This window comes from Onychomys torridus, chromosome 16 (assembly GCF_903995425.1).
Source record: "Onychomys torridus chromosome 16, mOncTor1.1, whole genome shotgun sequence".
Lineage (NCBI taxonomy): Eukaryota > Metazoa > Chordata > Mammalia > Rodentia > Cricetidae > Onychomys > Onychomys torridus.
The window spans coordinates 10,415,055-10,443,029 of record NC_050458.1 but is presented as its reverse complement, the minus strand read 5'-3'; the positions used below and the strand labels follow the sequence as shown (position 1 = coordinate 10,443,029).

Below are 27,975 nucleotides of genomic sequence, written 5' to 3'. Positions count from 1 at the left end.
CAGTAAATTAGCAAGAGTTCATTTCTATCTCTAGTTCTGATCTTTGCCTTTGTTCCAGTTTCAAATATGTACCATGACCTAATACTCATTCTCTCCACTTAAGATGTCAAGTCAGCAGGACAATCTAAACTCCTGGTTTCCTTCCTCCCTAAAACTCGCATTCGTTTATTACTGCAACAAGAAGGAAACACTGAAGAATTTGGCAACAGCAGATAATCTGCAAGAGGCTTGAGCCCCACCCAGAGGGCGTGGAGAGGGAGGGAGGGGAGGAGGGACACAACGCGCACGCGCGGCCCTGGTCGGCGCTCTTTAGCAGGACCGCGACCGCACATGCGCAGTGCGGGGCCTGTCCGTCTTTCTCGGCGCTGTTAATAAAGTTTTCGCGGACAAGCTCTCCCTTTCCCCCGGCAAGATGGCGGAGTACGACTTGACGACTCGCATCGCGCACTTTCTGGATCGGCATCTGGTCTTCCCGCTCCTTGAGTTTCTCTCGGTGAAAGAGGTGAGGGCGTTTTGAGAGGGAGGAAGGTGTCGGGCCGAGAGAGGCGCCGGGAGAGGCGGGGAGGCGGCGGCGGGGCCGACACACGTGCGAGCCGGAAGCCGGCGTCGGCCGCCCTGACACCGGCCGGGCCCCGGGATGGCAGCTGCCCGCCCTCGGAGTGTGGAGCTGTTGGGGGGCGCGGGGCGGTGCGGGGCGGTGCGGCCGCGCGGCGGGCCGAGGTGACAGCGCGGGGCTCTGGCGACGCCGAGGCCGCGGCTTCCCGTCTCGTGCCCGATCCTGCGGGCCGCCACGTCGGTGCTGGCCCGAGGCTGCGCCGGCGGCGCGGGAGGAGCGCCGGGGCTTTGCGCTCGCCCCCACCCCCGAGGCTGTGTGGAAGTTTCATTTCTTTTAGGAACTGAGTGGATGGGCTTGGATTTGGGTCGCTGTGTGCGGAATCCCTGGACATGATTCTCGTACACTTAAAAAGTCGTCTGTGGCGCTTGGATTTCCGTGAAGTTGTGGGTGCTTGGCTGTTAATTTCCTGGTATTCGCGCTTGGTAGAAACGTAGTGTATGTTGTCAGGTGAGGAGAAAGACCAAGAGTAACTCACAGTGCCACCAGCTGCTGTGTAAACTTTGTCTTCTACTGTTGATGTTCAGACTGAACGTCGTACGATTTGGTCTTTACTGTTACCTACGAGTGTAGTTCTGGGAGTTTATCTTAATGCGGTGTTTTGTTCAGCCTTAGAAGGGTTTAGGACTTTGGGGGTACTGAAAAGAAACACTGGGTTAGAAATATTAGGCTTAGCTGTATTGACTTTATGGGGAAATTGTTGCATTTTAACTAAGTACAGTAAGTAAAGCTACTATAACATAAGGCTAGAATTTTGTCCAGAAAAGTTGGTGAATTCTGTTTTGGGGCACAGATTATAACATAGGGAACCGTAAATTGGGGGGCAGGGGTTTGGCGTTCAACAACTTTTTTTTTTTTTTTTTTTTTAAGTCTGGTAAAACTTTTTATAATTTATAAGCTTCCAGATACGGTTTATATGACAGGTGTAATCTTTATATTCATAGGAAACTTTCTAAACATGTAGACTACTCTAAAATTGTTGATACAAGGGACCAGCAGAGTTCAATGCTGAAAAATGGCTTAACAAGTGAGACATGAGCTATTAGATTATTTATTTGTTCTTTGCGTTAAACTTTTGTAGTCTGTAGACTAGAGAGTAAATCAAAAGTTGTGTATATTTTGTTTCATTTTCTGGGTTAGTGAGAGTCCTTTGGAAAGGTACGTGAGAAGTATATACTGGAATTCTTCACTTTTCTGTATGTAGCAGAAATATTTTAAAACTGAACTAAGTTTTTTGGTTTGTTTGTTTTGTTTTGTTTTGTTGGTTTTTCTATGTAGTTTTGCTGCCTGTCTCGCTCTGTAGACCAGGCTGGCCTTGAACTCCCAGAGATCAGCCTGGCTCTGCCTCCTGAGTGCTGGGATCAAAGGTGTGCGCCACCAATGCCCGGCTGAACAAAATATACATTCATGCTTTTGAGGTAAACAGGGAGGAATGTGTAAATGTAGATTTGTTTATTGGTAAGGTAGGACTATAACTGAGTGGAAACTGACTCCTTTGAAGATGTTATTAAGATGGCTTTAGTGTACACCAAGAGGAAGGCAGATGTTGGAGTGTCTACTTAGCAGTTACTAAATATTGGAACTTGGAATTGTGAAAAATTCAACATAAAACTTAGACATCTCACCAATGAAAAATTTAACTTTTGTCTGTAAGGTAGTAGTAGTATGTATCAGGCAAGTATTGGCCAGGTGCTGTTAAATTAAAATTTTTCTGTTACCTTCAGTGGCCAAAGAGAACTTTAAGAAGGTGCTCTGTCTTAAACTAGACGATGAGGATAGAGTCAGGGATCTTGATGGATGTCAGTACCAACATATGTGTAGATACTGGAGAATATGGGTTCCAGAAGAGAAACTACTTAGGTTCTTCATGTTCTCAGCATTTGAAAGAGCTCTGCATAAAGGCCTTGATATCGTTGAATAATTAGTTAAATGACTATGTGTTGGCTTCTCAGTGTTTATTCTTATGTGTAGTGTCAAGACACGTGGTGCAAAGGCCAGAACCTTTGAATTTGGACATGGGTTAGGATCCTTGCTCTGTCTTAATTCCTCTGCAGTTTAGGGTGCTTTTCCCTTTGTATCCAACTTAGTCATCACACCTCTCATTGTAAGCTCTTTTCACATTATAGATTTGTTTGACCTGTTGTGGTTTCTGTTTTCCTTTTGAGGTAAGATCATGCAGAGTGACTCAGGGTGGTCTTGAACTCCTTACCTGCCAGTCAATTTTGTAAGCGTATACACCATGCCCAAATTTTATTTATTTGTGTGTGTGTGTGTGTGTGTGTGTGTGTGTGTATGAATGAGTGTGTATGACAGGCAAGCTGTTTACCACTGTGATCCATACATAGTCTAAGTTCTGTTTTTAGAACAGTTTCCCTATGTAGCCCAGGCTGATCTAGAACTCCAATTCCCAGAGGTTCTCCCATTTCTTCTCCTGAGAGCTGGAATTGTAAATGTATACCAGCACCCTTGGCTTCTTGAACTAATTTCTATGTCATCTTTCATATGATAGCTATTACTGATTTTCAGTGCTGATGGTTAATCTGTTGTATTATACCAGTTTATTCATCCATTGTAGCATAAAAGGACTTGTGTGCTGTGAACATTTTTAGAAATATACTTAAGTAGATGCACTCTAGCTTTAGGTATTTTGCAGTTTTCATTCAGTCAAAGCGTGTATGACTTCAGGAGATGTTTTGAAATGATTTTATTCTTGCCAGTAGATTATGAATATTCTAGCCAGTCCACATTGACAGTGGCACTGATACTTTCAGGGTTTTTTGTTTTGTTTGTTTTTTATCATAGTTTTTAGATACACTTCCCTTTTGGTTAAAATGAAGTTGAGATCTTCTTGTGTGCCTTTTATCCATTTATTTTGTTAAGTGACTCTTAAGATGTTCTAGCCATTTCCCTTGGATTATCTGTCTTTTCTTACAATTTTATTGAAGTTTTGTATATGATTTGGGATGCTCACTTTTTATTCTGTGATATTCTATTGTGAACTCTTCCTAGCTTTTTCTTTCCTTGGCAAAATTAAACTCAGAACATGTCTAAATATCTCTCAGATTCCTTATATGTTCTCATTAGCTTTTATGTTTATGTCTGTTCATATATGTTTATTAAAATCCTGTGAGTTAATACGTTTCCTGAGCACTGCAAATAAAAAACCTGGGATGAGGTTGTTGGCTTACAAAATTGATGCTAGTTTTATTTTGGAGGTACAGATGGAGAAGCACATAAATGATTACAGCTATTAATTGAGAAAAATGTAAAGGTAAGGGTGTGGCCACATCAAGAGGTGGGTAGGCATCATGTGGATGTAAAGGATGCTAAGGAGGTAAAATATTTAAGAGCCTATTCCTAATTACCTGAGTGTGGAGAGGAGGCAGGGATACTTGGTTTATAGTGGAAAAGGTATAGATATTTTTGTATATTATATAACTTTTCTAGAAAGAATAAAAGATTGCTTAATAAAACAATAATTAATCTGGAGTAAAATGGGAATGAAATTCATTTTCAAATCTTTGGTAGGTAATATGTTATGTAAATTGTATGTTTGCTATATTGGTTGCTTTTCTTTTTACTAAAAGGTGACTGCGTGTGTGTGTGTGTGTGTGTGTGTGTGTGTGTGTGTGTGTGTACACGTACACATGTACTACTGGGAGGTGAACTTATGTACACTAAACCAGTGCTCTACTATTGACCTTTATCTCTAGCCCCGTGATGCTTTTTTAAAAACTTTGGGGTAAGGGGCAAAACTCAATGTATTAGCTTCCACATCACACACATGGAGGTCAGAGGACAGAGGATAAACAGAAGAACTTAAATATACTCATTAAAAGTAGTTTTTCTCTTACAGATATATAATGAAAAAGAATTATTACAAGGGAAATTGGATCTTCTTAGTGATACCAACATGGTAGACTTTGCTATGGATGTCTACAAAAACCTTTATTCTGATGATATCCCGCATGGTAAGTTTTATTATTAGAACTAAAGCATATCTTATAGCTGAGTTGAATGTAAAGTTTTATGATATATGAAAGAGCTGTAGCTACAAGGCTTAATTATTCAACTGTTCTTAAAGTCGTTGGGTGAAAGCATATGGAAAGGTTACAAGGATTCTAAGATGTGTTTTCTCTTAGTGAAAGATGTGAATCTACTCTCACATAGTCATCAAATACCTTCAGATCATAGTGTGTGTCCTCAAAGTTGTGCGTGTGCTACAGGATGTTGGTCTACAATTTTCTGAGAATGCTGCAGTTCTATACATCTTGACGTCATCAGGTTCCCTGGGAGAATTCCTTCGAAATGCAAATTTTGGTCCACAGCCCAGACTATTTGATCAGAAACTCCTGAGGCTCTGTAGTAAAGTTGGAAAACTAGTAGGAGAGTTTTCCAAACTGGTTCAGTACAGTAGATGTTTCTTGAAGAATGAAAGAACAGAAAAATGGTCCCTTAAGTACAGGGAATATGGTGGTATATACCTCTGATCCCAGCAGCCTAGGGCCTAGAGGCATAGGCAGGTTATACTCTTGAGTGTGAAGACAGCCTGGTCTACACAGCAAATTCTAAGCCTGCCAGAGCCCTGACTCAAAGAAAAAAAGAAAAAACTAAAGCATAGGAAATACTGTAGTCTTTTTGTTTTTCTTTTTCTGTGCATGTAACAAATTCTGAACAGCAATGAGCTCTTTACTTTGTTTAACATTGCTATTTTTCAGGTTCTCCATTTTTTTCTTTTGGGCATGAACTTGGAAGTTTTTTGGATTTTGGTTTTGAACATATGGCTTAAGCACAGAAATTTAAAGAGAAATGCTTAGGGGCAAAAAAAAGGCAGCCCATGTTGGGCCAGAGAGATGGCTCATAAAGAGGAAGTGGTGATATTTATTTGTATGTTAATAAATAAAGTTTACCTGGAGATCAGAGGTTCCATGGTGAGCCATAAACAGAAGTTAAGTGGTGGTAGCACGTGCCCTTAACCTGATCACATAGCAGGCAGAGTCTCTGTGTGTTCAAGGACATAGGCAAGCGTGATAGCACACGCCTTTAGTTCCAGTACCAACCATAGAGATCTGGAGGTCTATATAGACAGGCAGTGAGGTGCCTGGGTTAAGAGCCAGTGAGAAGACAGAACAGCAAGGCAATAAAGGCACAGGTTAGACAGGTTTGGTTCTCTTGGGAAGCTGTGGCAATGTGGTGAGCTAAGGTTAGTTGGTGACTCTCACTAGTGCTCTGATCTCTACGGCTTTCACCCTGTATTTGGTTCTGTGTTTATTTAATAAGACGATTCAGAAATTCATCTACAGGAAAGCACTTGCTACAAATGCCTTCTGACCCCAGTTTGCTCCCTGGAACCCACAGTAGAAAAAAGAACAAATCCCTATACTCACACCGATAATCCCCTCATTCATACTGAGAATAATTATAAATAAAGTAAAATTTGAATAAAAGTAGTATCCAGATGAGGAGAAGGAATAGGATAGGTTAGGAGTGTCCTATATAATACAGACATTGTTAAAAGTCAATATAGCTTTTTTAACTTGTAAGCAGGAATTTAGATTTATTTATATTTTATGTGTATGATGTTTGACTGCTTGTGTGTTTGTATACCATTTGTGTGCCTGGTATCCCAGAAGGTCAAAAGAGAGCTTCACATCCCCTGGGACTGTACTAAGAGGTGGTTATGAGCTGCCAGGTCAGTGCTGGGAATCAAACTGAGCTGAAAGAGTAACAAGTGCTTTTAACCACTGAGCCATCTCTCCAGCCCCACTGTTGTCTGCTTTTAGCTCAGCTTCTTAAGTAGTTAGAAGTACAAATGCACAGCCCCACAAGTACAATGACTATTAGTCACTGAGTGGAGATATTTTGCAGCATAGATTATGTGTGAGTTTTCTCTTTATTTTGGTGGTGGTATAGTAAACAGGATCTGTAGAATTTGGTTTGTGAAATTACAGTTTGTTTATATTTAAAAAAAAAAGATTCTTGAGTAGATTAAAATTCCATTCCACCTAGTAATAATATGTAAACCCATTGGTGTAGTGCCTCTGTTCAGAAACTGTAGGGTAATAGTCAGTTGGGAATTAAATAGGAACAAATAGAAGGATACTTGGAATGAAATCATAGGACTGTAGAGCCTTTTCCTCCTGCTCTCTTTCACCACTGCCCACCCCTTCGCTATATGTGTGTAGTTTTGCCTCCACAGTAGGAAGATGAAGCCTCTTTCTTTATGTGCCTTTGTGGCTCTAGCAAAAGGAAATTGTGATTTTGGGGAAGGTGTTGAGATGGTGGTTCCTGGCATATAAATACAAACAAGTATGAGGAATAAATAAGTGTGTATAGTTTGAATTAATGGAATCTTCTCTAGACAGTCTCCTGGAGGCGTGTGGTTTAACTTTCTAGTACTCATGTTTTTCATTAGCTTTGAGAGAAAAAAGAACCACAGTTGTTGCACAGCTGAAACAGCTCCAGGCAGAAACAGAACCAATTGTGAAGATGTTTGAAGATCCAGAAACTACAAGGCAGATGCAGTCAACCAGGTAATCTATGAACTTGCATCCTAGAAGTTCTCTTTTCTGGATTAATAGATAGTAAAAGTTCACAATCTAAATGAGTGTCTCATTTGTTATTTCATTTATCTTTATTTTTGATTATATATAGTGCTTTGCTGGCAAATGTTTATTTGCACACATGCCTAGTGTGCTTGGAGGACAAAAGAGGGGGTCAGGTTGCTTGGAACTGGAGTTACAGGTGGTTATGAGCCTCCAGTTGAGGCTGGGAATTGAACACTACGTCTGCAAGAACAATAGGTGCCCTTAATTGTAACACGATTGCTAAATAGTCTTATTAATAAAAAACCCAGAGCCAGAAAACTGGGATGAAAACTGAAAGATCAGAAGGATAGAACAAGCCACAGCCACCAGCTATTACCTCACTAACTCTAACTCCACAAATCCTAACTGAAACCACCTCAGCCTGAGAGAGAGAGAGAGAGAGAGAGAGAGAGAGAGAGAGAGAGAGAGAGAAAGAGCGCTACTACTCACATCTACATACCTTTCTTTACTCTGCCATCTTACTTCCTGTCTGTCTCTACAGACCTCCAGGCCTCTATGGTTAACTAGTGCTGGGATTAAAAGCATGTGCCACCATACCTAGCTCTGTTCCCAGTGTGTCCTTGAATTCACAGAGATCTGGATGAATCTGCCTCCCGAATGCTAGGATTAAAGCCGTGTGCTACCACTGCCTGACCTCTGTATTTAATATAGTAGCTTTTTCCTCAGATCTCCAGGCAAGCTTTATTTGTTAGAGCACAAATAAAATATCACCACATTTAACAGCTGAGCCACCTCTGCAGCCCCAGTACTAAATATTTTAAAGGAACTTTAAACCGTTATTCAGACCTTATCATGGCCTGGCTGCTCAGTATTCCCTGACCCTCTTTAGGAGACATTTGGCTATAACTGGAGACCCTGACTGTCGGATTGGAGGAGTGCTGCTGTACCAAGGAGGTGTGGAGGTTGAAATACTACTGAACATTCTGTGCTCAGGACCTGCCTTTCACTGCACTCCTTCCCAAGAGTCGGCCAGCTCAAAGGCCCATGGAGAAAACCCTGTTCCTCATGGATGCCTAGAATGCTTGGGTTGCTTTCTCAAGGAGACACTTGCGCTCACTTACCACTTAACATTCTTTTACATCTTTCAATGTCTGTACTCATCCCAGCTAAGATTATTTTGTTTCTAATTTTCTTTTTGCTAGAAACAGACTTTGTTGTTTGGTTTCCAAATGAGGCACATTGCTTTAACCTTACTTAACACTTTGGAGTTATTAGAAATATTTGAAAGTAAAATGTACTAAAACTGAATGTTAACTGCTGTAATATGACTTAGCTACCAATGCATTCACTTCAGAAATTGTTAGTGACTTTGCCATGCTGTTGGTTTCTAGAATACATGTTCAAACCAAATTTTTAAAATAGTGGCTCTCAGTTTTTACTTGTGATTTGGGAAGCATTACCTGGTATTAGAAAAGCTGCAGACAGTACGCAGTTACTCTGCCATGCTGTAATATGCTATGTACCGGGCCATATTACACTGCATGCATGTGCAGAAATACATACAGATGCACAGATAAAAAGCTGTATTCAAAGGAGAAAGCTCCACCTTTCTGTGTGAATATGTCTATATCTCCACTAGACTATTTGTTTACTTGTAAGAGTACAAAGAGTAATTATAGCTCTTCAGGCCTCATGTAAGTATGCAGAAAGTGAAGGTTGAAATAATCCAGATATTAGATGACAACAGACATTTTAGGATGTGTTAGGCATGTAAAGATTGGAAATGGGGACTGGAGAGATGGCTTAAGAGCATGTACTGATGAGAGGGCTGGAGTTTGGTTTCTAGCCCATTTCAGGTGACTCAAAACTGCCTGTAAGTCCAGCTCCAGGGACTCTCTGCCTCTGGCCGCTGTAGGCATCTATAGTCATGTGCACGATACCCACACAGGCACATATGCACATAGTTAAAAATAATAAAAAAAAATAAATATCCAAAGAAAAGAATATTCAGAAGAAATAAATATTCAAAGAAAAGGGGATGATGAAATTGAGGTAAGAGTAGAGTGCATGTATGATGTGTTCACCACATAGTAGACAAACAATGCCTTTCATAATGTAATGAGCTCTGTACTGATTAGTTCTTAGTTCTTTGTCTTATGCCAAGCTAGAATAATCTGGGAAAGGGAACTTCAGTTGAGGACTTGCCTCCAGCAGATCGGCCTGTAGGCATACCTGTGGAGCATTTTCTTGATTATTGGTTTTCTATATGGGGGCCCCAGCCCATCTCAGGGAGAGAGGCAATGTCACCCCTGCGCAGGTTGTCCTGAGTTATATAAGAAAGCAAACTGAGCAAGCTGTTGGTGAGCAAGCCTGTAAGCGGTATTTCTCAGTGGTCTCTGCACCCGCTTGGGCCTCCAGGTTTCTGCCTTGACTTCCTGCCTTGACTCTCAGTGACTGTGGTTGGGAAGTTAAGCCAAGTGAACCCTTTCCTCCACAAGCTGCTTTGCTTCAGGGTGTTTCATCAGGGCACTAGCAAACTAGCAGACTAAGGCAGCAGCTTAGTTGACAACAAATGAAGGACTCAACTGTTAGAAACTTGTAATCTACTTAGACTAACAAACTACTCATTTTCACAGTAATGGTGTTTTTCTAGCAATCTCTTTGTTTTCATCGATCATATAGTGTATCTCTTAGAAAGTTATCCAGAGGACAATGCAAGTTTGAACTTTGTGCACACTTTGTATTCAGTAATTTAATGCTGGCAGGGCTCCCAAAGTGTGCCACAGGCCACAGCAGATTCCCACATAGGAAGAAGCCTAAGAAAACATTTTATTTTTTTGAAAATGTGAAGATAAGTTTTTTGACTTTATTCTTTCTCCATTGGTATACTTTTACTAGTCTGTCAAGATCTAGAGTTAGTGCACAACTCATTTAAGAAAAGCAGCTTGAATGACGGGTGGTAATGGGTGAAGCTTGTGACATGGATGCCATCCAAGTTTGTTTCCAGTCAGAGCTTAGGAATCTAAAAGTAAAATTCAAGTTTATATTTATTTTATATCAAAGTTTGATATGTGATACTTGTTTTATTCTAGAAGTTATATTTCTGTTTAAGTATTAAGAGATTTAAAGTGACTTTTTGGATGTAACTTAGAAGGTAGAGCTGCATATTTTGTGATCTGCAGCTTGTAAACCATAATTTCACTTTTTCCAATGTTTAGGGATGGTCGGATGTTATTTGACTACTTAGCAGACAAGCATGGGGTAAGTTTTTTTTATATATATTAAAAAATGGTTATTTTTTTAGAAAAATGGAAAAAGGTCTTTAGAGACTATTGCTGTGCAAATTCATACTTTGGCATAAGAATATAATTCTTAGATTAACTTAATGAATAACAACAACTGGTATGTTTTTAACATGGTTTTGTAATAATCAGTGATGATAGAGAAATTTTTGTTTATAATCCCCTTTTGATAACAAATCATTACTGTGTTTGCCTTATGTCGATCATCATATAATAACTATTTTCTCTCTCCCTTCCTGGACTTCCAGACTCTTAGATTTTTGAGGCAGGATTTTGGTGATCCTCTTTGTCTCTGTTTTCTGGGTCTAGGATTATATGCACGTGCTGCTGTGTAGAACTCAGGATTCTTTTTCCTCTTAGCTTAATGAGGAAAGTCAGAACCAGACTTGAATTAATAATGCTTTCTTTGCACAATAAGAACATTTAGGCTGCTTTAGGGCATGCAGTACTCTTGACATTTTCATGATTAATTCACAATTCATTAATTTACAGATTCATAAATAAATGTTACTGTTCTTCCTAATGTCTTTGATTTCTCTTCTTTTAGCTTAGGGAATGACACTTGGTTGTTTTGTTTGTTTGTTTTCTTCAAGACAGGGTTTCTCTGTGTACCTCCTGGCCATCCTGGAACCCACTCTATAAACTAGGCTGACCTTGAACTCTGAGATATGCCTGCCTGTGCCTCCAGAATGTTAGAATTAAAGGCATGCACCACCGTGCCTGAACATGGCACTTTGTATAGAATCAAACTTCACTTTGAGTTCTCAGCTCTCATTTAATAATTGCCGTGGGAGATTGCTCATCACCACATGATGCTCTGTGGTTTGGTAGAGAATATTTAGTAGTTTCTTGTTGCTTTAAGTCGTCAATTCTTTCAGATTTCTTCAGTTTTATTTTGTTTACATTTTAACTCTAAAAGTTGATGTAATTGGGGCCAACTTTCAGGAAAGAGAGTTTTATTATATGTGTTACTTGTGTTAAGACCACAAAACGTTGGAGGACTATATATGCTCATGGTCGGCTAGCTTAGTCAATTCAGTGGACTAATACCAGATACCACTTGTAGTCCAAGTTTGTTTTGCAGTAAAATTGGTATCAGCAAAATGTAGAACTCTCTGAGGTCAAAACTGAACATGAAACTGACAATTTCATGTATACATAACGTCCTGCATGCAATCAAGCGTTTCTCTGGTTAGGGTTTATTGGTGGCAGTTGTTTTTTACTACTTAACTGTAGAAACTTTTTCTTCCCCCAGTTTAGGCAGGAGTATTTAGATACACTCTACAGATACGCAAAATTCCAATATGAGTGTGGGAATTACTCAGGAGCCGCAGAATATCTTTACTTCTTTAGAGTTTTGGTAAGTACCTTCCCCCGCCCCCCTTACCCTCTGCTTCTAAAACTTTTCCTGGTTCCTCAAAAAAAAAAAAAAACAGCTTGTCTGTTGAGTTTGTTAAATTTTAAAACAGTCATTGGCAAAGGAGAAACATAATTTAGGTTAAAAAAAATGAAGAATGAATGAAAGAAAATGAAAAGATCCTTCACACCCAAACCAAATAGAAAACCTTTTTAAGGCCTCACAATTTGAAGAATGGCTGCTGAGATGGAATAGAATGTAAGCTTTCTTAGAGTACAAACCTGGAGACCTGAGTTTGATCCCCAGAATCTTATAATTATATGATTTTAGTATTAGCAGAATTCTGTCCCGTAATGGATTTATTATGGTACTATAAGCAGAATGAATGACAGGTTTAAAACTCAGGCCTTTGTCTTAACAAGCTTTCTCATTCTTTCTTCTGTTTAGGTAATCAGAGTGCTCTTATCTAGCCTTTTATCAAGGAAGTTATAATTTGTTACTCACTATGGATTAATGGGCAGGCACTGAAGCCTGTGGTTTCCTAAGTTAATCCTGGAATGAGAGAAAGTCCTAAAAGAAAAAAAGCGACAAAAATAAAGGACGACAGGGACTTCTGTCTTCCAATCTTAGATTTCTTTATTTTCTGTCGCTGTTTTTTTTTCTTTTAGTTTTATATGTCACTAAGAGAACACTTGGACCATGCTGTCTTTGGTGCCTTCAATGAAATTCAAATTTCCTGTTTGGGGTAGTTAAAGGGGCAGATCATTGTTATGTATTCAGATACCTCCTACCCTAAACTGTACAGGAAATGTTTTAAATTACCCACTGTCCTTCCTTCAAGAAAACAAATATTTTCTGGTAATTTCCAAGCTGATTTACAACATTGTTTTTCTCTTTCTGACATTTGTGTAAATGAGTTCATTTACGGATAAGCTGTGGTTAGCTTGCAAAGTGCACTGAAGGTAATCATTGATGTTAAACTTGAAGTGACTTATCAAAAAATTCCATCACTTTTTACCTTGAATGTTACCAGGGATTTAAGAGAGCAAAAGTTGATTACTTTGAGAATATAAACAGCTTAAGCTAGGATTGTAAATCCAGAAGCCTGGTATGATTACAGGTACATGAAAAGAGCCGGTTATTCATATCATTTGTTACTTCTGGGAGTGAATTTTGAGAATGAAGATTTAGTGTCATGTTAGAGTTCTAGCACAGTAAATTTATTGTTGCTGGTCAGTGAGTGAACGTGCCATTTTCCTAAGACATGGAAACTTAAGGTAACTGCTGGAAATCCAGATATTGAAACTCTTCTAGTATATCCACGCTTGAAAGCAGGTTGCTATGAAGAGCCAACTGTAATGACATGGAGTTGAGCCAGCGTAGTGCACATGAACCTTTTGGGGGTTACAAAACTTGAAAAGTTGTACAAAAAGCTTTTATTCTACCATATTTAACACATTTTAGTTCCAAGAGTGTCATGTTTATGGAGTATGGCTTATTAATTTCCATAATTAATAGGAACATACTTTATAACTGGGAGTTTTAATATTAATTTAAAAGTTATGACATATTACTCTGCCTTTAAAAACATTCAACTATATGCCTTTGCATTATCCTAAGTAATTTTGCATTGGAATTCAAATAATAAGGAGCAGCAAATGGAAATTGAGTTTCTTAGAATTTATGTAGAATTCTATTGTTTCATTTTATACCATAAAAGATTTGAGCTAGGTAGAAGCTGTTTTCTTTTGGCATATTGTTAACTAGTGCGAAGGAAGAATAGATATTAATTACATTTTGTTGATTTATGTATTGCCACTAGAAATCTTAGGTTTTAAAAGTTTAGTAGTAAAAATAAAAACCTGCTTTGGATTTGGAATGACATGTTTTAATTTAGATATTCTTTGGAAGTAGGCTTTTTTCATTTTGGATTTTTTTTTCCCCCTGGTGGTTGGTTACTCCTGAATCTATGGTTAAGGAAACATAAGCTATGAAAGAGCCATTGTAACTGGGCTGAGATTAGAATTTGACTCTCCAAATGACCTATTGTAGGTCAGTGTTTATAAATTAAAGCTGTGTGACCCTAGATTTATTTTTAAAAGACTTGGTGGCTTTTCGAATATGTTGAATGTACCATTTGGATGTGAAACTTCTTTTCATTATGCTCCAAAAGTGTGTTAATTAAAATGGAGTCAGGACAGTTAGTAGAAATTTGAATGTTTTTGTTTGAAAGTTTTACTGAATTTTTATTAAAAAATCTGTCCTCATTTTAGAGCCTTTGGTTTACCTCTAAAATACAACCATTAAGCAAGTGTTGAAAGTAAAAGTGATTTTAAAATACTAGAACCATTTCTTCTTATTATTTTTTAGTTTTGTTTTTTTTTCCTCCCAGTTAGAATTGAAGATGTATTGACATTAACAGTCAGTGCCATATCAGTCTATTTAAAAGTACTTTCCATGTTTAGACAGCTTGGATAATGGTGACTGAGCATCTTGGCCACAGTTTGGTTCTGATGTGCCTGTTGTCTTGGCAGTTTTAAGAGGTATATTGAGTTGGTTGTTTTTAGTATTAGGGAGACAGTAAGTGTATGTTAAATTTGCTAACATATTAGACTTGATAAAATTGTGTGTGTTAGGAATGGGTTGGGGTAGGTATCTCTAGCTACCTGGAACTAGACTAACAAACCCCAGCATATCTCACCTCCCCACTCCCAGCACTGTGGGTTACAGGTGTGTGGGTGTTGGGATCCTAACATGCACAGCTGGTACCCTACCCACTGAACCATCTCTCTAGCTCCCTGATGAAATGTTTTAATCATTGTATAATTGGAGCAGGTTTATAGAACTTTATAAATTAGTTTTTAAATTTCAATTAATTTTGACATGCATCTCCCTTGTCACCAATTAACAAAAGATATTTTTCAAAAAAATTTTACATGTATGAGTAATTGTCTAAATGTGTCTGTACCTTGTGAATGCCTGTTGCCTGCAGAAGTTTAAAAATAAATCAGGAGGCATCAGATCCTGTGGAGCTAAAGTTATAAAGTTGAAATTATGAACCACTGGGTGGGAGTTGAGAATGGAGCCTGGGGTCTCCATAAGAACAAGTGCTCTTGACCACTGAGTCATCTCTCTCTAACCTCCAAGAATATATCTTGTGACTTCTTTGAAATAATACTCTATTCCTAGGCCTGAACATTATTGATCTGCTTTGTGTGCCTACAGGCTGGTTTTGTTTTTTTTTTTTAATTTTCATGTGGAATGATAAAATGTGTATGTTTGTATCTGGCTGTTCTTTATCAGCAAGGTAAGGTTTTGATATTGTATTACAGTAGCTATCAGAATTCTTACTGCTTAGTAGTATTCCATTCTACACATGTACTTTGGTCTGTTTGGGTTTTAATCAATTCATACATATTTGGATTACTTCCAGTTTTAGTTTATTAACCGCTGTGTATATTTATATGTGGATCATATTGTGGGTATACTTCAATGATTTCAGTGCTATAAATTTTGCACTTTGATAACCTCCCACTCATTTGAGTTCTTAGTATGTGTAGGGTAGTACACTTCCTGTCCTGTTTAAGCTGCATAGCATCTGAGAGGGCTTCTCTTTGATTCCTGTGTTGCGGGGAGGGGCCTCAAGCATGGGTGGCTCTGCTGTTGGTGGGAGCAGGGGCAGAGCTGCACACTTGGCTGGCTTTCAAACCACACTATAGAGTTGAATTGTAATTGCTGATATACATTATTTCTGCTGTTTGAGTGCTTTGGTGAAGTGCGAATTCAGAATCTCATCGTGCAGTGCAGGAATATGTTCTTTCTTCTCAGTCTTCTCCTTTGCTTTTGCTGCTTTGACCAATGATTAGTTCATATTCATTTTATGTGTTCCCGTTCATATGTTGTCAGGGAGTATTTTAGCAGTTTTTATCATTAGTTTGGTGGTTATTTATAATTTCAGTAACTTTCCTTATAAACCATTAGGCCTGCATTTTACACTTTCTTTCCTGTCATATTTTTGTAGTACTTATTTTCCTGAGTCAAGGTCTGTTATGTGCTCCAGGCTGGCCTCAAACTTGTGATCCTCCTGCCTCAGCCTTCCTAGTGCTGAAATAGCTATGTGCTACTGTGCTTTCTTTAGGAATTTTTTAGTATGCGTTTAATCTCTTACCATATTGTGAATGAGATCCAGAAGTTTGGGGTTCTATACCTTCTATCCATTGAGACTAGCTTTCTTGGAATCTAACATAGTTTGTAAAGTAATCTCAGGTACATGAAATTTGATTGCATATGTATTATCTGAAATAGCTATTCAGTGATGCTCTTATTTGCTGGCTTTAAAAAATCACCCCTTATTTTATATGAATACCTGACATTAAAGACCTAAGTATTTTTAAATAATTATTTGGAACAGTTTACTGTTGTGCTTCAATAAGGCCTTGAAAGTAAGTATTTTGAGGAAGAGGTATACTTTGGATCTATATGTCTTAGGTGGGCTAAATGGATGTGTTGTGTTTAAAATGTAACTTTGTTCTTGCTGCACAATATTGAGACTATAACTAATTGTTCATACAGGTTCCAGCAACAGATAGAAATGCATTAAGTTCACTCTGGGGAAAACTGGCCTCTGAAATCTTAATGCAGAATTGGGATGCAGCCATGGAAGACCTTACTCGGTTAAAAGAGACCATAGACAATAATGTGAGTTATGTGTTCTGGATTTATTCTCTAAAATTTCCATGTACTTGTCATCTTTTCTGATATGGGATAACACTGCACTCTTAAGAAGGGAAGGAAGAAATAAAAATCCTTCGTATTTTGGGTTTTTTTGTTATTTTGACTTGACTAAAAAAGCATAGTTGATTAGCTCATTTAACCTTGAAAACTGATATACTTGGTTTGACTGGTAGAGAAAGGATTTAGCCCTTCACTTCTGCTACGGCTGTTCCGCCTGTTTTCTATTCCAGGGAAAAGGACACTGCCCTTGTTAGTGCCTCCTACTGTAGAAAGCTGTTGCTGAAGGTGACAGTTTCACCCATGGTTAATGTCATCCTCCTACCTACTAATTAAGGACTTTATCTCTATCCTTGTTTTTACAATGTCTTCTGAAGTGTTTATAACATAAAATAATTTGAAACATCAAAAATTATGAGAAAGGACTGGGGGTCAAACCTTGATCATAATGCCTGATTAGTATATGCCGTAGAATACAGTCTAGTTCTAGTTACACTTTTGAGATTGGTTATTGGTTATGTTTATTTGAATGTCTGTTTTTCACATACTGATGTTTCCTGTGTATATATTTCTTAATCCTTCAGTCTGTGAGTTCTCCACTCCAGTCTCTTCAGCAGCGGACATGGCTCATTCATTGGTCTCTGTTTGTTTTTTTCAACCATCCAAAAGGCCGTGATAATATTATTGATCTCTTCCTTTACCAACCACAGTAAGTTACATCACTGTTTAATTTTAGTTTTTGATTATCTGAAATGTCTTCCTCTAATATTTAGATTTGTCACCTGCCAATCCTTCTGTTTGATTATGAGGTGTGTGTGTGTGTGTGTGTGTGTGTGTGTGTGTGTGTGTGTGTATGCATGTATGCATGTATATGCATGCTTGATAATTGAAAACCTCACATGTAACTGTTAGATAAGTTATTTGATAACATATACTCTAGGCCCTTCAGAATTCTTCTTAAAATATGATCTCTGAACCAATGATATAGATATCATGTATACTCAGGGCTCACCCAAAGGATTAAATCAATTTGCATTTTCACAGGGGCCTCTGTTATGTTGCATACAGCTGATCCTCTGTTTTTATGGATGACATATCTGTAACCAACTGAGAGAAAAATTCCATCTTTACTGAGTATATACAGATACTTTGTTCTTGCAATTATTTCATAAATAATGACATTTTGGAACAAATCCCTTATTGGTACTGAGGGGTAAATTGTACATTCAAGTGTTAGCAATAAAGATATATTGCTGCACTTGGTGGTGGTGTCGCACGCCTTTAATCCTAGCACTTTGGAGGCAGAGGCAGGTGGATCTCTGTTCAAGGACAGCCTGGTCTACCAAGAGAGTTCCACAATAGGCTTCAAAAGATGCATAGAGAAACCCTGCCTCGAAAAACCAAAAAAAGAGGAGAGGGGGAGAAAAACTTATGCTAAATTATTGAAGGGAAAGAAGGAGGGTGGAGGTTCTATCATTCTATCATGGAAGAGTCCTTTTTCTATCAACTTGGCTTGTCCAGCTTTTGGCTTACCTTGAGTCAATAAGAAATACACACATTGCTTTGTGAATTTGTGAACTACACCATTTCTGTTGTTGGCCAGAAGTTTTGTTTTGTTTTATTTTTTATTTACCTTTTAAAGTTCTCACTATGTTACTGAGGGTTCTTTCTGTACCTCAGTCTTGCCTAAAACTTGATCATCCTTCTTTGGACTTATAGATATATAACCACAAATTTGACTCTTCTAGATATAAGGATGTGTGTATGAATATAAGTATATGTATAAAGTTTCTGATTGGTTAGTTGTTTTGTTAGCCAAGTAAGAACAGTCATTTAACCAGCAGGGATTCAGTTGTTTTTCATTTCAGCAGCCAAAGACACACAACACAGAACAAAATAACTTATTTGAAACTAGAATGGTTGCTGAGGTGAGGGCACTAGGGACTTGCTCTGGGCGTGGTAGACATTTTCTGAGTTAGAGCTGCCCTGGGGCTCCTGTTGTCACTCACTGCATGACGTGGAGGTTCACTTCTGCAGTCTAACATTCAGTCTGAAATTTCAAAGTAAAACAGTGCTTTCATGTAAAATTTATGCTTCAGTACAGTCATTTAAGTGACAGCATGGGATGAATCACAAGTTCCGCCTTGCAGCCTTGTGCGTTTCCCATTCTGTCCAAAGCTAAAACCAGAAGCAGACCTTCCTTGCTGCAGATTGGTGACAGATCCTTTCAAACTCACTTTGCAGGTCTGGAATGCCATAGACCTCATTGCAAGCACAAAGGAAAGTCCCGTATTTCTAAATTCATTCAACTGGGTTGAATCGGAAGTGATGAGTCTGTAATGTAGTCACATGCAAAGAAGCAATATCAACACAATTTAATTAAATTATGTAAGCAATAAAGTACTCCCATATGCTTGTCAGTTGATAACAGTAGTTAAAGTATCTTTGCATAGCTTTTCTGAGACCGTGGGTTTGAGCCCTAACATTGCAGGCCCCACAAAATAACTAAATATTGAATACTTTAAAATCTTATTATAGGTCAGCATTAACCAATAAACACTGTAAAATGAGTGATGAATTTTTAAAATTTTTTTACTTTATTTCTCAAGATGATCTCATTGGGCCTACCCCTGTCCTTGAACTTGTTAAGTGTCTAAGGGTAACTTGAACACCTGATTTTCTGCATCCCACTTCCAAGTGTGGACATTACAAGTGTGCACTGTAAATGCCCAGTTCATTTGCAGTCACTTTTTATAAGCACTTCTAAATTTGAACCCAGTTAGTTATCCCCAATGAAGGAATTCCATTTTTCTTATTACTTAGCTTGTATTTTTAAAACATAAACTCAAATACTCTATTTTGAATTTTGTCCGTAAAATATTTTAGAAATTTGACTTCTCTTTGTGTAAGTACCTCTAAAGTCCTAGTTCTTCACAAAATGTCAGCTTCTGGCATGTATTCACTGAAACATTATCCCAAGGATGTGGCTCACTAGGAATATGAAAATATTGTTCAGTGACACAAATTTTAGAATAAGTAAAAGGAATACAAGTTTAGCACCTTATGATAAATTTGGAGATTTTAGGTAAATTTTTGACAAGTTCCACAAATGTTTACTAAAATGGTCCACTTCAAAACTGATAAGAAAACAGAATATCAAGTAAACTTCTTTCACATGAGTGTTGCAGTTTGCTGCTTGAATCAAGGCTCAGTTTGAGAAGATATAGTTAGCTGGTCCAAGTTCTCTACCTAGAAGTTTTGTTCTTGAGGATATTGTTTCCTATACCTTCTTAGGGGCATTTAAGAGAGGACAGGCGATACTCAGTAGTATTAGGTATTAAATTCTAAAGGCATCTTAAGAATTCAGTAGGAATTTGTAATACAGGGATGTGTGTATACATGTACACATGCTATAGTCTAGGAGAGCGTGGAAGTTAAAATCTTAAAAGCTACCTGGAATTTCATCTTGTGAGAAGTATATATTTGGAAGAACAATTTCTATGGCATCAGCTTTATTGATGGGAACCAGATTGATACTTTAGAACTTGAATATATACCTTTGAGAAATGATCTTTACAGACAGATAATTCTGAACTCAGCATCATACCTGGGGAAAGCACTCAGCTAGTATATATTGGTTCTATATAAGGAAATTGTTAGGAGAAATGTAATGAGTTAGAAGGTTATTCACTGTGAATAGTAGCATGATTTGGTAAATAACACCTAAGAGCCCATTGATATTTATCTCACATTTATTCCTGGTTTTCATGATTGCCACTGCTACAGATTAATCCAGGCCATGTAATACTGTAATAATGTCCTCATTGTTTCTACTTTTATATCAGCAAAATTATTTAATTTGTATAAGTGTCCAGGTTTCTAACTGTGAAAATCCTTGCACAAAGTGTCACTCCTTTCTTCTAATGAGAGAGTGACAGTCACAGCTGTCTCCAAGTTTTTAGAATAAACTAATAGTACATCCAAAGACTTCCAACATTATTCAGCACTAGTAAGGACGTAATACATTCTAGAATGAGTCTTCCAGCTCATTCTTAATCGGCAATAGTGGTGAGATTGCCCTCCTGTTATTGGAATCTGCTGATTTTATAGGTGATTATTCCTTTGCAGTAGTTATTGGTAAATGTTTGCAGTCTTAGGCTAAACAATGTAGTCCAGATGTTTCCTTTATTTCACACTGAATTATATACACTGAAAATTGTGGGAGTTTGGTGAATATTAAGTAACTGTTGTATTTTTCCGTAGGTACCTTAATGCAATCCAGACAATGTGTCCACATATTCTCCGCTATTTGACCACTGCTGTCATAACAAACAAAGATGTGCGGAAACGCCGGCAGGTGCTGAAAGATCTAGTGAAAGTCATTCAGCAGGTAAAACTAAACACCGTAAAGCACTGCAGCCTTAGGTGTAATCTCTTCTAAAGTAAGACTCTGGGGTAGTAGGTGAAAATATGAAAACTGGAAGGGAAGTGTGCATGAAGAAGAGAGATGAGCCCTGAGCGTTTACTTTTGTAGATTCCCAGTATCTTTACAACAGATCCGGCATAAGTGATTGGTGCTGTCTTCTAAAGACTCTAGCTTGCTGGAGCTGCTTGGTGGGGTTTGGGTAGTTACCTGCACAACTAGATGGTGACCTTTTAAATAGAATATATAGTAACAGTCCTTAAGGTGAACAGAAGCCATTGCTGCTTGATTTATATTGAGCTTCTCAGGAAAAAAAAAAAAAAAAAAACCAGCCCAAGAAATCTTTATTTAACCTAAGGCTGCATTAATACTAAGAAGTGATTGTTATAGTAGGGTTATATCTTCATAGCTGTTATTGACTACCGGAGGCTAGGTATTAGAGTTGAAAATTTCTGAATAATTTTAAGATGAGTGCCAGAGACTTTGATTTGGACATTATTACGAGTTTACATGTTACCTGGGATAAGGGTTAGCATAGGTGCACTGAGAAGATAACATTGGATTATTTGCTGTGAATTAATGATAAGAAAACTAGAAAACGGAGATACTTTATAGGCAATGCTCACCAAGATCTAACTTAACATTTGACTTGATTTTACAGGAGTCTTATACATACAAAGACCCAATTACAGAATTTGTTGAATGCTTATATGTTAACTTTGATTTTGATGGGGCTCAGAAAAAGCTGAGGGAATGTGAATCAGTAAGTATGGATTTTTACTACACAGTTTACATTCTAGATGTGGTATTGAAGTAAGAAAGAAGCTAAATGGCAGGTTATTGGTAGAATGAAGTCATTTAATTAGCACTTGTCCCCTCTGGTTACAGAAGTTAAAGCATCAACTGGTTTTGAATGCATCTGGGTCTCCTTAATTCTGTGTTTTTCTGGTCTGGTTCATATGTACATACGTATCACAACATTGACTCATATTTGGAGCTACTTTTAGAATTTCAAATGATCATATTTAACATTTCTTATAATTAGGCAATTATTATAGGTATGAGTTTTATACCTTATCTTTCCTATTGTTCACTTGACAAAGTTCTCTGAGAGAAAATCTGGAACTTGATATATAGACCAAACTGTCAATGGACTCACAGAGATCCATGCACCATCATACTCTGCTGCTGCTTTTCTTGTGTTTGTCTTGCTTGATTTCTAAAGAACTGCCCTTTGTTAGTGTTGGGCACACATATGGAAGGAAGCAGAGAAGAACTTGGTGGAGTCTGTTGGTTCACCGTTGCACAGCTTCCAGGTTCTGACTTGGGCATCAGGCTTGCATGCTGTGCTTTACCTGCTGAGACATCTCCAGGCTTTGCCACATCTAATTAATCAATTAATTAGCTCATATTCACAACATATTTGGGGGTTGGGTGAGGGTTCAGTACATGGTTTGCTATCTATCTTAAGCTGACCTTGGGTCTGTGATCTTTGTACCTTAGTTTCTTGAGTGTTTCGATTGTAGGTGTGCAGCACCATGCTCAACTAGTTTCATCCTATAAAATCAAGTTTGGGAGAAAAGTATTTAACAAGGATCTTGTTTCTCTAAGGAAAAAAAATGCAAGTATACATTGTGATAGTTTATATTAGTCAACATAGAAAAGTAAAGTCTAGATTGATGGTTGTGTCCTTATAGCCAACAATACACATTGATGTTGAAATAATCTCTTTTAATTCTTTCTGTCTTTGAAACAGAAGCCATTCCTTGCACTGTTTTCTAAGACTGTTTGTCTTGGGTTGCAGAAAGTTCATATCCTTAGTCCATTCCTTCTTTCTAGTAGCTAGAGCATGTTGGACAAAACAAAGCATGTCAGGAAGCTGCTCTGTTATTTCAAATCATCAGTGAAACAAGTAGCCACCAATGGAGGTTTTCTTCCGTCCTTTAACTAGGATTTGAACATGAGCAGTTTTCTAGAAAGTGCTATGCTCTAGGGGTTTGGTTTTTGGTTTTTGGTTTTTAGATTATAGTGAAAAGAACAATAAAGTAGACAAAGCGAGTCAAGTTTTTAAAAACATTAATTTTTAAATATATTTTATGCATATAGGTACTTGTGAATGACTTCTTCTTGGTGGCTTGTCTTGAGGACTTCATTGAAAATGCCCGTCTCTTCATATTTGAAACTTTCTGTCGTATCCACCAGTGTATCAGCATTAAGTAAGAACACTCAGCTTGAATATATAGTTTCTACTTTAGTCTCTGGAAATAGACATTTATTATAATACATGTAATGAGATTTCATTCATTTAATTCCATTTTTGTTTCTCTTTGCTTTTAGAGGAAAAAGAAACTAATTTGCTAGTAATTTGTGAACATTTTAATCTTGGTACTTTTAATGTTTGCCTCTGAGGAATTTTGTGTGTTTCTTAATACCATTTGAATCTGAAATCTTTAGGCTTTACTTGTGTGGTAGAATATAATTTCTGTAAGTGACAAGTTGAAAACTTAAACTTCCTTTTAGTTACCTTTTTAAAAGAGTATGCTGTTATGAAGGGATATTTAAGATGGTTTTCAGCAGTAGGTCAGATGAGTTAGCCCTCAGCAAATGGGAAATTTTGTTGTAAGACCACTACATTTGGTAATAATTTCTTTTAATTAAGTTCGTTTATTTAATTACATATTGAATTCTCATATAGTAAGCTCCTATGACACCCAAAAATGTTGAAACATGGAAAGCTTGTGGTGAATTTAAGTTGAAAGTTTCTCTGTTGTGTGAGAAAATAATTGGGAAAATTGTGAAATGTTCATGACCTGTTAGAAACTCATTTCATGTATTAGGCTTTCAGAAATTATTAGTGCCCTTTGGCCACAGATGAAGTCAAATATAAAATGTAAAAACTTAGTACTTTTAATGTTTGCCTCTGAGGAATTTTGTGTTTCTTAATGCCATTTGTTTTTGGTAGGAGATCTGTCCATACTTGCCTAATTTTAGTGGGTTGTCCAGAGTTAGAAGTGTAGTCTGAACACTGGGCCTTCCTTATGGGGATTAGGACTTTGATGTAGTTTGCAGGCTTGCTTTTTAAAATGGATTTTCTTCCTAGTCTTAATATGTAATTGATGTGTGATTTCAAAGGAGGGTACACCACAAATGGACTGATGGACAGGAGATACCTGGACTAGATTGTTCTTTGCTTTGAGATTTGTAATTGGGGCTTCTTCGTGAGAGAGGAATGCTTAGTATTTTGGTTTCCCTTTGTAATTTTCTCCATTCCCTCGTAGGCTGTCTTGTCTATGGGATTGATTTGTTTTGTTTGCATGTGTGTTTAGCCAGAACTTCTTGAAGTGCTCCCGTGTTTTATAGCAAATTTTGTACAAATCTTTGTTAAGTGAACATTTTATAGCTTAAGGCTTTTTTGCATTTTGCTTCTGAGATACCATGGATAAGACATTTATGATAATTCTAGCTCTTTACATTTATAAATTGGCATTTGGGTTTATTATTTTGTTTCTTAAAATTGAGTTTACTGTGTTTATCAGTAGAATGGACTAAGTGTTTATACTCTGGTCAAATGTGTAGCCTGGTGACAGGAATAGACTAGGACTATCTCTTAATGTTTATAGTTTTGTCTGTGTTGGTTGCTTGGCTTGCTTTTTTGTACTGCCGGGATCCAACCAGGACCTTGTTAGGCATGGCCCTGACTACTGACCTGTACACAAAGTTTTCCCATTTATCTTATGGACATTTTACTTTTTCTTGGATCTCTTATCTTTTCTGCTCGACTATCTCTAAAGCATCTTAAACTAAATTTCTAGAGGTGTTTCAAAGCCCTAGCTAGAGTCTTGTAGTCCTCATATTATATTTACTTGAGATTGCTCTTTTTTTTTTTGCCTGCCTTAGAAGATTAATTTAAGGAATTTGTAGATGTGGATTATTTTTCTTCAAAACAGTAGATGAGATCAGGCATATTCTTGTTAGTATAGCTGTAAATGGTTTCAGATATTAGACGTTCTGAGGTGTAAGAACTCAGAAGAATCTACTAATCCAATACTGCACAGCTGTAGAACAACTTACTTTAAGTCTTTTCAGCAGAATGAGGGTAGAAAAACATAGAACTTCTGTGGTGGTGGAGGAAGTGCTTTATATATCTCCATTGTTTAGCCTGGGGCACTGGAAACATGACATACATTTCAAGTTCTAAAACCTGGGCTTTCAAATGTTGAGTATGCATGTGAGCAATTTGGCCTGCTGCCACATGCAGTCTTACTTGTATGTATAGTTGTGGGTGCATACAGGTATATTAAGTCAGGATTTTTCCATGCTACTTTAGCATACGTTTTTCCTGACATTTCTCTGGAACTCCAAGACTTCTAGAAATACTGGCTCTGTGTACTCCCTGTACTTAGCTGGAAACCTTAAGGTTTGGTGTGATCCAGCTGCTGTCCAGGTCATCCTGGATTACCAAACTTATGCTGGTAAGCCTACATTGTACTGTTCCTCACTATGAATTTGTTTTGTATGAACAGTTTATATTTTTAGAAATAATCTTTATATAAATAATTAATTGATTGTTTAAAACACCAGTTGAGCTGAAGAATGAACATGAAATCCATGACAGCTTTTAATTCTGTATCGCAAAATTCCTGGTTTTATTTGACACATACAATTGTGCTGTGTAGCAGGGTTGCTATGCTTGAGGGTTGGTTATCTCAAATCATATCTGGAACTTCAGAATCACATTGCGACACTTAATTTTTTATCCATGTAAATTACATCTCTTTAGAGTAAGTGATAGATCAGTATCATACTGTCTTATTGAATTTAGTAAGCTTTTTCATGTTTTTAAAGCAGTTTTACTGGATTAGAATAACAGCAGCTGAAAGTAATATAAAGTATTTAAATTAGGATTTTACAAATGCAGTGGATCGCTTAATTCAGACTCCAATGACAATCCATGAAAATGATCAACAGAACTAACCTTTGTCTTTAAACAATACACAGGGAGAAAAGCAATTGTTATCTGATCTAGATGTTTTTAAACCCTGCTGCATATTGAAGTCATCTCAACAAGTTATATAGCAACTTAAATAGATTGATTTTTCTGGCTTCATCCAAATCTTCTGAATGAAAGCATAACTAACACCTTCTGAGTCAAAACCTAACTAAGCATGTATCTTTTCAAAGAAGGAAGCATTGCGAGTATTAGCTAGACACTGACGAACAAGCTTTGAACAAATAAGTTCAAAATTAAAGATTTTAATAGATGTTCAGAGACACCATGACCAAAACAATTTATAAAAGAAAGCATTTAATTGGGGGCATGCTTACATACAGTTTCAGAGGGTGAATATATGACCATCATGGTCAGGAGTATGGCAGCAGGCAGGCAGGCAGGCATAATGCTTGAGCAGTAGCTGAGCCGTCTTATCTACAGGCATGAGGCAGAGAGGGCTAGACTGGGCCTTGTGTGGTGCTTTTTGAAAGCCCACCCCTAGTGACACACCTCCTACCTAATCTTCGCTAAAGTCTAAGGAATAGGAACCAAACATTGAAATATGTGAGCCTGTAGAGTCATTCTCATTTAAACTACCACAGTAGGTATTTGAAAAACAATATAGAGTGGTTAGGAAGAATCGAATGAAATAAATATATATATATATTGTGTTGAAAAGTCTAGAGAAGTAATTCAGATGGAGGTTTCAGTCAATCCTAAGCTCTTTGTGCCTGAAACTAGACTTTCTACTGAATGCTTATCATGCCACGGTATCTCATTCTCTGGTTCATGTCGGCTGTTTCTGCCTCTAATTTGTGTGTTTTCTCTCTTGTGGGTGGGAGAAAGTATGTGTCTCTGGCCTCTTGCCTTCCAAAGGACATATTGCAGTTTTGGAATACAATAGCTTTATACGGTTCATTGTTTATTGAATAACTTTATACTTGTGATTCAAAACATTATTAATATACTTCTTGATTAAATGTAGCTAAGCACGTATGAAAGTAATATCTTTATAAATGCATATTAAGATTGTATGTATACATACTCCTGTAGATTTGTAGGATGTTACAAATCTGTATAACAAATTATGCAACATCTGTCAGGAAAGACAGTATGGTGGAGTTTAATTTAGTATAGCTTACTAGTTTATTAGATATATGTGTCTGAAATTTAAAAGCTATTATAAAATAATTCTTGGACTAGTTTTCAACTGGAGATAAAAACAAAGAATGGAAGTAATATTTAAAAACATATGGTAAAACGTTGGGTCATACACTAATATGATTTCCTTAGGGGATTACTTTGGGTATTTTCAGCTATTACTTTCTTGTATTTTAACACTGTGAAGTCAGTCTACTTCATTTATTAAGTAAAATTAGATCTTAACCTTTCCTTTAAGTTCATATTACCACATAAGAATTTATATTTAAAATCATATTGATAGTAGAGAGAAATTGTTGTTACCAGGTAGAAGTTTAAAAGGCCATTATCTCATTTCAGTGTTAGCTTTTTTAACATAAGGTTATATATTTCAGTTGTTACATTCAGCATTTAATGTTTCTGAGCTATCTGCCCTCCCACTCTCATAGTTCACTATAGTTTCTTAGATTTCTTTAGTTACTTCTCACAGCATACTCTTACAGATATACAAGTCTTTTCTTTGGATGTATTGGTTGCAGTCTTCAGTAAAAACCAAACTAGAGGTTCCCATATCTTAACCCTTTAGTCAACAATATTTGAAATAAAATGAACTTGTCAACTAAAATTTGGAAAAATGAGTTGTATGAAATAGTTAATATCGCTTGTGAAATGCTGAACTCCAAATTTGTGCTAAGATAGGCAGAATGACTGATGGGGTTCAGAGGAGAGAAAGAGACATCCTCAAGACCCAGTATTGACGACTTGATAGATAATCAGTGTGGAATCAGTAAAATCCCAGTAAGTCCCCAGATGAAGATACATATGTAGCCTTTGTAAGTGGGCCCACTGGTAGTGATTACTTCACAGAAAC

General features: G+C 37.4%; 1 protein-coding gene across 1 annotated transcript in view; it reads left to right on the top strand.

Moving 5' to 3' along the window:
• Positions 1–328: 328 nt before the first annotated feature.
• The window catches only part of Eif3e (eukaryotic translation initiation factor 3 subunit E), a 33,493-nt gene continuing 5,846 nt past the window's right edge, over positions 329–27,975 (top strand). Inside the window, exons 1-10 of the mRNA XM_036208952.1 lie at positions 329–502; positions 4,470–4,584; positions 7,029–7,146; positions 10,380–10,422; positions 11,719–11,823; positions 16,393–16,518; positions 17,136–17,260; positions 20,815–20,941; positions 21,636–21,737; positions 23,081–23,190. Of these exons, the coding sequence (XP_036064845.1) occupies positions 413–502; positions 4,470–4,584; positions 7,029–7,146; positions 10,380–10,422; positions 11,719–11,823; positions 16,393–16,518; positions 17,136–17,260; positions 20,815–20,941; positions 21,636–21,737; positions 23,081–23,190 (1,061 nt within the window). The 5' untranslated portion in view covers positions 329–412. The remainder of the gene's footprint in view (positions 503–4,469; positions 4,585–7,028; positions 7,147–10,379; positions 10,423–11,718; positions 11,824–16,392; positions 16,519–17,135; positions 17,261–20,814; positions 20,942–21,635; positions 21,738–23,080; positions 23,191–27,975) is intronic.